Source organism: Gopherus flavomarginatus, chromosome 3 (assembly GCF_025201925.1).
Source record: "Gopherus flavomarginatus isolate rGopFla2 chromosome 3, rGopFla2.mat.asm, whole genome shotgun sequence".
Classification (NCBI taxonomy): domain Eukaryota; kingdom Metazoa; phylum Chordata; order Testudines; family Testudinidae; genus Gopherus; species Gopherus flavomarginatus.
The window spans coordinates 82,403,455-82,417,560 of NC_066619.1; the positions used below are offsets into that span (position 1 = coordinate 82,403,455).

At 37.9% G+C, this 14,106-nt stretch overlaps 1 protein-coding gene across 3 annotated transcripts in view; it reads left to right on the forward strand.

The window, feature by feature from the left end:
* The window catches only part of ADAMTS19 (ADAM metallopeptidase with thrombospondin type 1 motif 19), a 352,203-nt gene that overhangs the window by 78,722 nt on the left and 259,375 nt on the right, over positions 1-14,106 (forward strand). For 2 of the 3 annotated variants that reach the window (XM_050945613.1, XM_050945614.1), the window contains exon 1: positions 11,373-12,041. The exons of the other annotated variant lie outside the window; for it this stretch is intronic. In XM_050945613.1, the coding sequence (XP_050801570.1) occupies positions 11,957-12,041 (85 nt within the window). In that variant the 5' untranslated portion in view covers positions 11,373-11,956. Of the gene's footprint in view, positions 1-11,372; positions 12,042-14,106 lie in introns of those variants that run through there. 3 annotated transcript variants of the gene reach the window in all.

Sequence of the window (14,106 nt, forward strand, 5' to 3'; positions counted from 1 at the left end):
ATAATGTAACTGAAGTCGATGTAGTTAGATACATTTACCACGGTGGCTACGCTGTGTCAATGGGAGAGTATCTCCCGTTAACTTCCCTTACACTTCTCAGGGAGGTGGAGTACACAAATTAATGGGAGAGGGCTCTCCCATCGATTTAGCATCTTCGCCAGACCTGCTAACTCAACACTCTCTGCATCGATTGCAGCAGTGCCGATCTACTAGCAAGTGTAGACATACCCCTAGCTGCCATAGTGTTCCATTAAGACTAAAATACGTAAAGGGAGAATCCAGGAATATAATAGGTCCTTGGGACTACTTATGTAAAAATAACCATGAGTGTAAACGTTTGTAGGAGCAAAGCTTAAACAAAGATACTTTCACAAGGAAGATATAAAAGAACTGTTTAAAAATGCAATCAATGGTGTAATTTTGGCAAAATTGACAATAATTATCGCCTGATAAACTTAAGAAATTTAAATTTCAAAGAACAATTACTAAACTCCAATCCCACTTTCAGTCCATCACAATATAAAACATTTTTCACTGGGGCTGAAATTTTTCATCTATAAGTGGAGGTTTTGTTAAATTTAATCAAAACTGGTTAGGCCATATTTTGAGTGATGAGTATGTAGGGGAAAATTTACCCTTTTTTGTAATTAATAACTAACTAACTAAATAAAAATAATTAAAAAATGGGATTTTCAAAAACATGTAAGGTATTTAGTAGCAATCCCATTTACGTTTGAGGGGACTTGTGCTCTATCTCCTTAGGTGCTTTTGAAAATCCCAACCTAAAATATTTTTGTTTTGCGCTCAGATAATCCAACAGTGGGTTAGTTGTAATATGTCACACTTGCTGTGGACTTTGACCCAGTGAAAGCAACTATCTTTGATATGTGGGAATTAATTTGGTTGTTTTTTTTTAGATTTTTAAAAGAAGTTTACATCATTAATGATGATTTTCTGGCTGTATGCAGTACTTCGTATAGTTCATGGTCTAAGGCTTACTCTCAGTGTAGCCAGCAGGATTAACTCTGCTGGCTCTAAAACATTTTTGGATTGTTCATTTAATGAATATTTAGATATTTCTGCATGTCTTATCAAAACTGAAACTTTACTTGTACGTATAAGAGTTTTATATAGTATACATACGTGTGTGTGTGTGTGACTATGAAGGCATTTAAAACATCACCACTGACAGTTTCCTGATAATAATGGAATTTGAGTTTTCCAAACCTGAATCAAGGTGTTTCCGGTGCAGATACAGAGCTTGATCCTGTAGCCCATGGGGATTTTTGTCTAAGGACTCCAAATCTACCTGTCTCTGATAACCCTTTGTTTTGGATACTTTCTTGTCAAGCTGAGGTAGATCTTTTGTGATGCTAATTATGAAAACAGAGAACTTAATTTAATTTGGGATAGTACTAAAGGTTTCCTAAGAGGAGTTATTTCCTTTTCAACAAATTGTTTTAAAAATGATTATGCTGGACATGTGGTCTTTCTCTCTCTCTCTCTCTCTCTCCCTCCTCCCTCTCCCCCCAATTCAGTTTGATTGAGGTGTCTCAATCAGGTCCTCACATTTTCTTGTGTAGAGTAAGTAGAAATACTTCAGTTCCCTGAACATATAGTGGTATTCTTCCATCTTCTTTTTGATGGAGTATCAGTGACTTCTCCATATCCGTATGGACTTTCAGTTTCCTCCATATATTTCTTACATTACATAAATAAATGAATTAATAGCAATCAGGATTTTCCTGTTTCACATGTATAATTTCTTGGCAAGGCCTGTCTCCTTTCAACTTTGTACACTGTAGTATCTGGTGACCTTGTGCACCTGACATTCAGTTTGGAATAACCAGATTTATTTTCCTAATTTTGGTCACATAGTAGCCTTTCTTTGACCTTATAGTTCCCTCCTCCTGTCTATTTGGTGGAGATAAAACCAGCTGGTCCAACAACTTTTGTAGCAGAAGAAGAAGCAAAAGCAGACACCAGTTTACATCAATTGTTTTGGAAATGAAGTCTGATAAAATTCTTCTGTAGTAGAAAAACATCTGGAGAAAGTGTTTCTAGTGCTTATGGGGTGTGTGTGTGGGTGAGTATAAGTCTCACCTCTGATTCCTGTAAATCTATGAAAGATTGGAAAAGGTAACAAAATATACTAGATTACTAGAGTCCTAAGTAAGTGCGACGTATAGCAAAGAAATCACACATGTTGATTCTTCTGAGCAGTTGAAACACTTCTGCAGCTTATTTTCCTTTAAGGGAAACATGCAGGTTTTAGGTGACGATGATGATGAATATATTTAGTCATTGTATAACCATTTTCATCTTCAAAGTGCTTTGCAAATATTAACGAATTAATCTAGTACAATGAACGCCTGTCAGCACTCTGATAACTGACACTTCCTGGCTTTGGATCACAATGATTATAGCACAACCTGTCAATCTGCTTCTTTCCTTTGTCTGACTTCAATTAAATGCAAGATAATCTACCTTCTGTGCTTTTATTCTTTTTATTATTATTATGTATTCCCACATAACCGGGGGCAGATATTCAGAAGTATAGGTAAGAACATCTCATAGAAAGCCAACATATATGGAGGATTTTTGGGGGAGGGGGCGGAGGGCAGGGGTTAGGTTTTTTTTTATTGTAATTTTTTTTTGCCTTGCCTCAAGTGAAAAGGGCATTAGAGAGTAGCTTAGAAACCACTTAGTTATGTGACCTTGGCTGTTTGCCTGTTATTGCACAACCTGTGTTTTATGTTCTGTCACCCCGATTCCTCTATATTTTAGCTGGTCTCCTGGTGCCACTGTTTGCCATTGGCTTACCTTCAAAGCGAGTGTCTGTGGATAGTACTCATACAGTATATTACATACTGTATGCTTTGACAACTCATGTGGTCTTGATGGGTTTCCCAGTTACAGAGGCTGAAAGAATAAGACAGCCTGTTCTGCAGGTTTCCGCACAACATATCTTATGAATAAATCCCTTAGATAGAAAAATATAAATCATGTCTGTGTTTGGGTTTTTTTAATCTAGTAAGTATAATGAAATCCTTCTCTGCCATGGCAGGGGGGAAAGCACAAATAGGATATCCACAATATAATTTAAATGAAAAATCACTTACAGATTAATATTATTTCATTAGGCATTGTGGGTTCTGAAATGTTACTTTTTCATTTTACCACACAGCAAAGAAATGAGACATAAATCATCTTTCCTGATGTTCTTGATCACAGTCTCCTTCTCACTTTCTCTTATCTTTCATGACTGTGCTATTCTCCCCTGCTCCCCATCCCAAGTTCCTGAACCCTCCTAAGGCATCTCCTTTAAAGGCTCCTTCCCTCTTCTCCATGAGTTTGGTGTCCTTTATGGTTCTGTTTTCTGTCTTCTTCTCGTTATGTATGTGTAAATTAACAGTATTAGATAGTTAAGTAATAATAGTAATGCTGATTGTGAAGATTATACCCAAATAAATTATCTACCAAAATACCTACAAAAAGAATAGAAGTGATTCATTGTTTAATAAAACAATTATTTTTGTTTGATTCAGCTATGTTCCCTTTTAGATTTCTTTAGTTTGTGCAATTTTCCTGTGCCCATACTTTAAATTTTTAGTTATCTCTTTACACTCTGTAACTGTAGTGATTTTCCTGACAAAGCACCATATTTACAGTTGTTGCACAGTGTAATTCATATATCCATGAGATTAACCATGGAACCCAGTATCTTTCGTCTCTAAATCCCTGGTTTAAATACAGCACAAGTCTACCTAGCATCCAGTGTTAATCTAACATATTTGTCAACTGTTTCATTTTGGCTAGTAATGTCATAGATTTTTTAACTCAGTTCCATGTGTTTTGCAGTCCTGGCCAAAATCCTCTTGTATTCTGTTCCCTATACCTCTGTCTCCTTTCCCCATCTTCCTCTCCTTACATCTGATATGGAGGCCTGAGGGTGTGGGGATATCAGGCAGCAGGTTAAACTGCCCTGTCCCTGTTGTACATTTGACCAGTAAAAAAGCTGCTTTATTAGACAATGCCTACCAATGGTCCCTAAGGGATCATATGCTGTTTAATTTACAGATGGGGAACAGAGTTCTGCTCCCTTAAGTAAAGTTAAGCCTGTGTGTAGTCTTGCAGGATCAGGACCCTAGTCAGACCTAAATCAGAATGCTAATCTCCAGAGTGCCCAAAAGTTCTCCCCTACTTCTACTTTGAAATAGATTTGAAATTATACAGGACAAGAGAATAGGGCCAATAATGGTTATAGTTTCCAAAATTAATATTACTATTATATATGCGTGCTTTGATTTTACTCTACCTAATTCAATAAAAGTGAGTACTTTGCTTTGACACAAAGCAACTATATTTTTACTCTCAACAAAAATTATCTGTTATAATACGAAATTCTACCTGGTAAAAGTTTCCTGAGTTTGGAGCATGTTCTTAATTACCATTGTGTTTTCTTTTTTTCTTTTCCTTGCTCACCAATAATAAAGGTAGAGTTTTGGTGGGGTTTGTTTGTTTGTTTTTAAATCTTCTCAAATATTCATTCAAAGTCACATTAAGAAGCCCTTTCTCCTCTTACTGTTCAAGAAAAGTAATCCACCAGAGTATTATTTTTTTATATTGCTGACGTAAACAGAAAAAAACTATTTAAAAAAAAATTACAAATACACTTTTTTCTTAAACTTAAATGGTTTGAACTTGAAAGGAAGTTCAGACTCTTGATGGAGGGAAAAGGGTCCATTATACAGTGGAGGAACCCAAGGTGAATGTCACGCTGTCTGGGGCTGTTCACAACGAGTGCTAACTTCAGGGCAGATTATCAAAAAGCAGAGCAGATACCTCAAATCAGTGGTAGGTTCTATAATTAAATTTCATCAACCCAGTAACAATTTTGAACTCCTAAAGCACTATAACAGTCTTGTCTGTGACTTGATGACAGTCCACTTGGGCACTCCAGTCCATCTTGCTACACAGGCCAGCTGGACTTAATGGTCACTTACACCAGGGGTTTTCAACCTTTTTTCATTTGTGGATCCCTAAAAAAATTTCAAATGGATGTACAGAAATCTTGGACAAAGTTTGCAGACCTCCTGAGGTCTGCAGCTCACAGGTTGAAAAAATAATTTGCACCAATGATCACAAAACATTCAGGCTGCTCCCAGTCCCAAGAGACCAGTCACTTACTCCAGGTCAATTTGTACCTTAGATATCACAGCAAAGACAACACTTGTAGCCAATCATATAGTAAACTAACTAAGGGTTTATTAACTAGAAAAAAGAAATGAGTGTTATTTACAGGCTAAACCAGGCAACATCTATATATACACAAATGATAATCTATAGTTTTAAAAGGAGATCTCTACTTTTGTTTCCTAGCTCCAGCCCTCTGAGAGTCCAAACAGCAAAGAGATAGATGTCAGCTATCTTTATTTCCTTCTTCCAGAATTCAAGCTGATGGGATGAGTTTCCTTGCATGTATTACTTTTGTGGGCATGAAAGGGCCATTAGCCCAGTCTTTGTGTTCTGATGTTTCACAATAGTCCACTTAGTTTTGATCATGGACTGTGATGGGCAGGGGAACTACTTCTTCTGCCTGGGTTCATAAGTTCAGAGCAGGTATTTTTACAGTTATACAGCAAAAATTGCATATCCTCTTACAGCATGGGATGTATTAGAAACAAGATTAATGCAATGTACAAGCATTTGATAGAATCTAAACACTTAAACACATCTTTACAAGTCTAACACATATCTTGAACAATAGTAACATGCAGGTGAGCTGGTCTGGTTTCCAGTTATGATTTGTCAGTGCTTAGCTGATAGCTACAGCATTGGCAAGCGCTGGCACCTGGTCTTCCAGCATCACAGTGACCTTCTGCGTTCTTTACCAGATGAATATGGGAACATGCCAATAGAGGGAGTAAAAATCTTAGAGGATGCTGAACTTTTGGGGGGAACTTTGGTGTCTCATAAATGGGATACAGTGGTTTTTTTTTTTAAGATGCAAGCCTCTATTTCAAATCGAGAAGCCTCTTCTAAAAATAGTAGACTTGTTTTTTCATGCGAAGACCTGAAGTTTCTCAAATTTGAACTGCAGTTCTTTGTAGAGGTTCCTTGGTATTTCAAATGGGAAGATGTGTTTTTTGTGAGAGACTTGTGTATGAAATGACAATAGTTGATCACTGTGGAAGGCCATGATGTCTCAGATTGGAAGGATGCTAGTTCTGTATGGGGGAAAATCTCTGTCAGAAGTATGGAGTAAGCACTTCTTTGTGAGAGACTTTGCATCTTATGTTATGAGAAACTGATGTTTGTGGAGGGCCCTTAATGCCTTTAATTATGGGGCTACAATTTGCATCTGATGTCTTGATTTCTTTTACTGTGAGGATTGCTTTTTGTTAGATTGTATGATGACCGTCTAAAGTACCTTAGTTTCAAACATCCACATTTCTAAGAAAAGTAGTATACTAAATGAGAGGGGTAGCCATGTTAGTCTGGATCTGTAAAAAGCAACAAAGAGTCCTGTGGCACTTTATAGACTAACAAACGTATTGGGGCAAAAGCTTTCGTGGGTGGATGCATCTGAAAAGCTTATGCTCTAATACGTCTGTTAGTCTATAAGGTGTCACAGGACTTTTTGTTGCTTTTATACTAAATTAAAAGACACTAAGTGATTATGATTACTCAGCCAACAGGTTATATAAATAGTGCATTCTAAGTGTATTTTTACTTACAGCTACCACCCACAAAGATCTAGATTAAATTCACAGTGTGACTTTGGGAAATAACTCACAAGTCAATGATTATACCTTACTAAGACCAAATCTCAGTGAATTATCTTAACTTAGTAGTACAGTCATGAGAATCTGTGGCGTAACACATAAACATCAAACTACTGTGAGCTTAACTTTACATATTCACAGTGTTGGCACTTTAAATCAGAAGTGCCAACTCTGTAAATATGCAGTATTAAGTTCACAGTAGTTTGACACTTATATCCTACTCTACAGGTTATCATGATTGAACTACTGAGTTTAGATATAACTGTGAGATTTGCTCTAAAGTAAGTTTCACTAAAAAGTCCTTTGAAGTGCTCTTAAATACATACATGGTCAAATGAAGGGTTTTAAGATGTAAGGTATTTAAGATGTAAATAATGGTATAGAATTACAGATCAAAGATTCAGTGAGTTAACAGGCAATAAGCACAGCTTTCTCTAAAATGGGAAAACTGACTTTCTTCATGCTTTAAAAAAAATCTACAAATTGTATTTCTATTTACATTTACCTTAAAAAAATGTATAATTCAACCTGCAGTTTCCACAAAAGTTTATTTATATTGAGATAACATTTGCAAGGCTCTTCAGAAACAGGAAGACATGTGTTTCTGTTTCTAATCTGAATAGTAATATGATATGTGATGTTAATGTAGTAAGCACCATTCAAACCAGCATAGTTTCTTCTATTTATCTAGTATATTTCATTAAATTGTAAAAATTTGAAACAAATGTATCCAAAAGCTCAGTAATCCTCAAGCATTTAATCTGTCAGAAACTTATAAAGCATATATATATACTCAAATAATTAACAACTCAACCACTGTAAAAAGGCTTAAAAGATTTCATTACAATTTAAAGCATTGTTTAAGGCACTCTTGTAGAAATGGATTGTACAAATTCCTTGTTATGAACATAAGTTTGATATGACCTTTACAGTCATAATTATAGAAACAAAATAAGCCAAGAAAAAAGTCAGTGGTTGAGGATGGACTCTATATTAAATTAGAAGGGGACTTATTAAAAAATCAGCTGCATATTTCACACCATGTTAAACTTAACTCTGTTTATTAAATTACTAGATTGCTATTGCCTATTATTCTTGGGTATAGGAAAGAAGATGTTCCACCTAGTAACAGGTGACTGAGATAGAAGTAGAAAGTCATTGACAGCATAGATTTAGATGAGGCCATGCTTCTTGCTTAGGGACATGGAAGGCCAAGACAGATGAATGCTTCAGTTGTCTGCAGGTGCTTTGAGATCCATGGGATGTCCCAAGATTGATCTTGCGAGAACCATGAGGTTAAAAATTCTCAATATCTACTCAGACCATGGGGAGCAACACCTTGCCCTTTAACAAGAATAGATGACACCTCAGAAACTGGGTGAATATGAACACATGGAGCCAGATCCTCAGCTGGAGTAGGTTATTAAAGTTTCATTGAAATCAGTGAAGCTACACTGATTTACACCAGCTAAGGAGCTGGTCTATGCAGTTTTTTATATATCTTTAGGGCCTCCCTTCCTCCCCTGCACCTACCTTGCAAAGTTTGTCTATGGAAGGGTATGATTTGGCCCACTGTTTTTATTTAATTTATCTCTGTAAATTCAGTGCAATTCTGTGATAATTATATGCCAGACTGCTGATTCCACTAGTGGCAATTAGAAAACTACAGCATTAAACTGTTCTCAAAGATGAAGAGTAATCTCAAGACTCAAGGGAGCAAAACTGAGTATCTTCAATAATTTTCATTTTACCCTGCATTGTGAATGGAAAATTGATTTTTTTTTAGCCATACATGTACTAAAGATTATAACAAGAATTATGCTAATTTTGTCCCCCTGTTTACTATAATTTTCATGCAGGGATTAAATAGACAATGAAGAATTGGTTTATTAATATTTTTAAACAAATAGGAACTATAGGAACGATATTTCATTTAACAAATTTCTCAGTTATTTCTTTAAATAAAATCTTTTGCCTTTCTTCTTAGTTTACAGCTACATAGTAAATTACATCCAGAATTATGAAGAAAGGGTTTTTAAGGTAATCATACTATGCTGTGGTATGTAAAACAGGTACTGTGTTGCAGACAGAGTTTTGCTGGGCTTGTGAATTGTTAAACTCTTTTGTACAGTATTTATATGGATACATTCACATTCTCTCTACAAAAAAAATCACAGGAGAAAGCCATTGTTTTGTTCTTTCAGTTCTTATTCTTTTACATCTAGACTTCCCTCTGCTAGTCTTACAGTGACAACAGTTAACATGTGGTGGACTACAACAACATCTACCAGTATTAACCTATGACCAGACTCTTTGTTAAAACTAATGAACACCAGTAGGAGCTCTGTTTTATAGTGAACTTTCCCCAAACTTAAACATAGAGAATTTCCCCTACATTTTTAATTTTAACTATTAAAACAATAAAACACAAAATGAGCCAAGGAAATGTATTGCAGCTTTGTTTTCCTATTTGTAGAATATTTCTTTGAATGTTTGAAATACTCCTATATTGTTTGTTTGTGATAAAGTCAAATATATTAAAACCTCTCACAGTTGCTGTCTCACAATCCCTCTACCTCCTGCAGCTTGTGCTCAAGGGGTCAAATTCTGCTTATGTTACTCACAGAGTTAGTTTTGTTGGCTTCATGGGAGGTTACACACATGAGTAAGGCAAAAAGGATTTGGTCCAAAAGGACTAGCTTAAAAATTGCTATGCCAATCTGATTCCCAGTGTTATAAAAACAAAGTACAACATTGTGTCTTGAGTTCTGGTTACTGTTGATTGGGTGTTAATTGTAAACCTCCACTTTGTGTACTAAACTGTATATACAATATCCCTAGGTCTGATACACTTTAGTATCCTTTCTATATGCTTTTGTTCATTCATACTTCAAATTGCAATTAGTGGTGGAACTTAGGCCACATTCTACAATACACACTCAGACAAAACTCCCCTGTAATGAAGGTGTTGCCTGTGAAAAGACTGCCGCATTGGACCTATTAACTAACTAATTGTACTGCAAAATAAAATGTGAAATAATATTTACTCAAGGATCAAAGTTTTACTATAAGAATGTATTTTAAATGTCAAATGAATACTAACTTGCACTGAGAGATTCTTTTTTTAAGCTGTTAAATATAAATCTGTCTAGTTTTTACAACCCTCCCTGATTTTTGCTTAGTTTGAAAATTGGCTCAATTAATTTCCAGCAAAAGATCATTCTTGAGTAATTTTTTCCATAAAACCAAATAACTAATCAAGAATCTTGTTTGGAGGTAGTTAAGAATACACACCCTTGTTGTGCAGCATTTCTTTAGCTATTGAACACTCAGAGCAGAGATCAGACCCCAAGGTACATTTGGCATCTGTGAAGTCTAAACATATTTTTTTATTTGGAGCCTAACAATATGGTGGTGGTTCTTTTGTTTTAACATCTCTATAGCTTTCAGGAGAAATTCTTGCAACTTTGTAGTTTTCTCTTATCAAAAAGATGTCTTTCCTCAGAAAACTATATTACTCTGTTTTCCCTTAAGGCATAGTCATCACCTTTGATATCAGAAATGGTAGGTAGACCAGCAAAGGTTATGATGAGAAATCAGTCTCAGATTTGGAGGTGTTTATCTGTTGATTTTGCAGCTTACTCTGATTTTAGATATTTGTTTTAATATAATACTTGGCTCCTCATTTAATCATTCCTCAGCTGACAGAGATTGGGGTGGGAAGTGTTGGGTTTCCATGGAGAGCTGTGCAGTGGGGGCAAAAAGGGAGTTTGGAATCAAGTTACACAAACAGACAGAAATGGTAAATCTTGAGTGTCTTGAATTTGAAGCAAAGGCCTTTTAGGTGGGGCAGGGGAAGAGAAGGGATACTTTTTAAAAAAGGTGTTTAGTGCATGTGTAATGTAGTCTAGTGTGTTTGTGCAAGTTCTGCGTGACTGTGGGTGGGTGGGTGTAGCCCCTGTGTGTTCACATAGGGGTTGTGTGTGTAGGACATGATGTGTATTACTCTGTGTGTATAGTGTACTTGTGTTGTCCTAGACAGGGTATAATTTGTGTTTATTTACAATGTGGTGCGTGTGATGTGTTGTGTGTGTAAAATGTATAGTGAGGGTGTTATGGGGTGTGTCGATATATAGACTACGTGTGTCTTGTGTTATAAGGTTGTGTGACTGGATTGGGAGGTGTGGGTATATGAGTATGCACGGTCCTGTGGGAGTGTGTGACGGGCAGCAGGGAGGAGGGGGTGTGTGGAAGCCTTGGAGAATCCCGTGACTAATTGTATTATCTTCCCGCTCCTTGCCTTAACGCTGAAACGCAACTCAAAGGCGTTTGGAAAATCGCTTGGATTGCAGCATTGTGCCCTGGCTCAGCAGCAGCTTCCCCCCTCGGCTGTTCACAGTGGAGCAGCAGCGGGAGGCCGGGGTTATACCTGCCTGCTGTACCTCTGGCTTGGGGGCATGCAAATAGTGCTGGCCGGAGCAACCAATTGGGAGCAAGCTGCAGGAGTTTGGGGGATCCCTCCCTTCCCCTTAATCCACCGCCTCCCGGCCCCACCAGGGAGATTTCAGGGAGAGTTCGCAGCCGCCTGGTCGCAGAGCGCGGTGGCCAGAGCCGGGGCACATGCTGCCTCCTCTTCTCCCGGTACTGCCTACAGCTCTCGCCTTCTCGCCGCTTGTCCACCGCTATCCCCTTACTGCTGTGGAGGGTGACACGCTCTGCGCGCAGATAACTCTCTCTCTCTGTCTCTCTCCTTCTCTGCTTCTGCGTGTGCTGCTCCCTCTCCTTTCTAGGACACCCTCTCCACTCTCCAACTGGCCTCTGCTTCTCTGCTGGCTTGGAGGTGGTTTCACTCCGGCTCTGCCTTCTCCTCCGGCTGCCTCCTGTAAATCAGAAAATAGACTCATCAGATAGTCCACCAGGGAGCTGGGGAGCTGCTGCAAATTTTAATACGACTCCACTTCTTCCCCCTCCCTTCTTCCCCGCCTCGCACAAACTCGGACATACACCGTGTGAAGAGGCAGCAGCTTGCAACCCACAACCATACAAAGAACTGGGGCAGTTCAGGGCACAACCCATTCAGGACAGGCAGCAGCAACAGAAGCCAATACACAGGAATAAATAGTGTGTGAATAAGCTGCTCCCTCGGTGTGTTTGGGACAGTGAAGTGGATGGAGAAGAAAACGGGGATGCGACTGAGCCACATTTGCTGCATTTTTTATCAGCTGTGTTTCCTATCAAATGGGATCATTTCAGGTAAAATTGTCCGTTTCTTTGGCGCTCATTTCTGTACTTTCCATAGCATGGGATTAAAAGGAGGAGAGGAAAATCAGTGGTCCAGCATGTTACTGCTGCTTTCTTCTCTTATTTGTAGCCAACCTGTGCACATTACTTTGCAACTAATCAGTACTGTATGAAGGATCTGGTAGCATATATATCAATAACATATGTATATATGATCATATGGCACAGAGTGATTTCCCACATATACAATGTTTATAGTATGTGTGTGTGTTACATAGTATTCATAATATTTGTGTATGCTAGTATTCATAATGTCTCTGTGTATACACATTATGAGTAGAACATTATTCATAGTGTATGTATGTACAAATTATGAATAACTATATATAAATATGTAATATAATATATTCATACATAGAGCCATTCATAGAATCATAGACATGTAGAGCTGGAAGGGACCTCAAGAAGTTATCTAGCCCATCCCCTTGTGGTGAGGCAAGATTAAGTATATCTCAAGTGTTTCTGAAATGTGGCCATATGTGGCCATCAGGGACTTTTCTTGCAGCCACAGCCTCCTGGGCAGTGATTTGGGGGGAGATGGACAAAGCAGTGGGTCCTTCCCTGAGGGCCACCAGCAGGAGTTGGACCCTGCTCCCCCTTTTGGAGAGAGACATGCTGGAGAAGGAGAAAGCTAGTGAGTTCCCCAGCTTCCTGGGGACATAGAGTTGGGTTCCAGCAGGCTCTGGCCACAGGGCTCCAACGCCTGGCTGTGGGGCTCACCCCCCAATTCCCCTGGTCCCCGCTGTCTCCACTGGCCTGTCATGCATTCCCCCCGTCCCCTACTTCCTCCCCCCACCGATCTCCCCATCCAAGGCTTAATTTGTCCCTGGGCTTGCCAGGACTGAGTAACTCTGCTGCTGTGAAAAGTGATATTTGTATGTTTGTTAATATCATTTTTCACACCAGCAGACTTATTAGCTTGCAAGTCTTTTTAAAAAAGCAACCAAAAAAAGGAAAAGAAGCAACAACAAAAAAGACAAGAACCTGCAGTGCACCTTATTTGTGTTTCTATTCTGTTTAGGGCCTATAAAAAAAGAAAAACAACTGTACATTATTTTTATTATTGAATCTGCAAAAAAGATTCCATAAATTACAATGATGTGGACATGTGCATGTGCTTATATATTTTTCCTAAAGTTCATTAACTATTTAGGAAAAATTGTCAGCGTGGCCACCAGCAAGAGTTGGTGGCCGCACTTTGAGGCTACCAAAAAATTTGTTCTGAGAACCCCTGACTAGAATGTATATGTACATACGTAATGTACCCACAGACTCAGCTGAATATGTTCTGTTGAGTATTTCATGCAATGTGTTAATTTATATATCATATACACATATAGCTAATAATAAAATCATTAATCATAAGTAAAATTATCGTTAATAATAATAATTAATAATCAATAATAAAGTCATCAATATTATGTGATAATGATGGAGGTTGTATTGCTGCATGTATGTGTGCGTGCACATGTGTTGTAAGCATATGCATTTGGCTGTGGTGTGCTGTAATGATATATAGAATCACAGTCAGTCTTAAACATAGCTCATCAAATACATGTCAAAATGTTCATGACATTTTTCTCCCATTTGTTTAATTGAAATAGCAAATTTGTTGACCAGTTCTACAGTTGGTTGAAAAATAGGATAAAATTTTCATGGAACTTTTGACACTTGTTTTCTAAATGCCACTTTTTTTTTGTCCAGCTGTAGTCTTATATAGGAGGTATTTATTAAAGAGAACAAATTACAGACAAAAACAATAGTTTCCACACATTTCCCGTTCCAGCTTATCTCTCATGTTTACCAGGGACCACAGTTCCTGTCTGGAACTCCTAAACAATACAGAGACATCTAGTGGCTGACTAATATACTGCAAGTAAACATATTGTGGGCAAGGTACCTGGGGGTGAGAGAGAATGGGACAAGGTTGTGTTTTGTGTCATGCACTTGTTGGTTGGGAGCACTGGCTGTAGTCAGGGGATACTGGCATATATGTGTGTTCACTGGCATGAGTGGT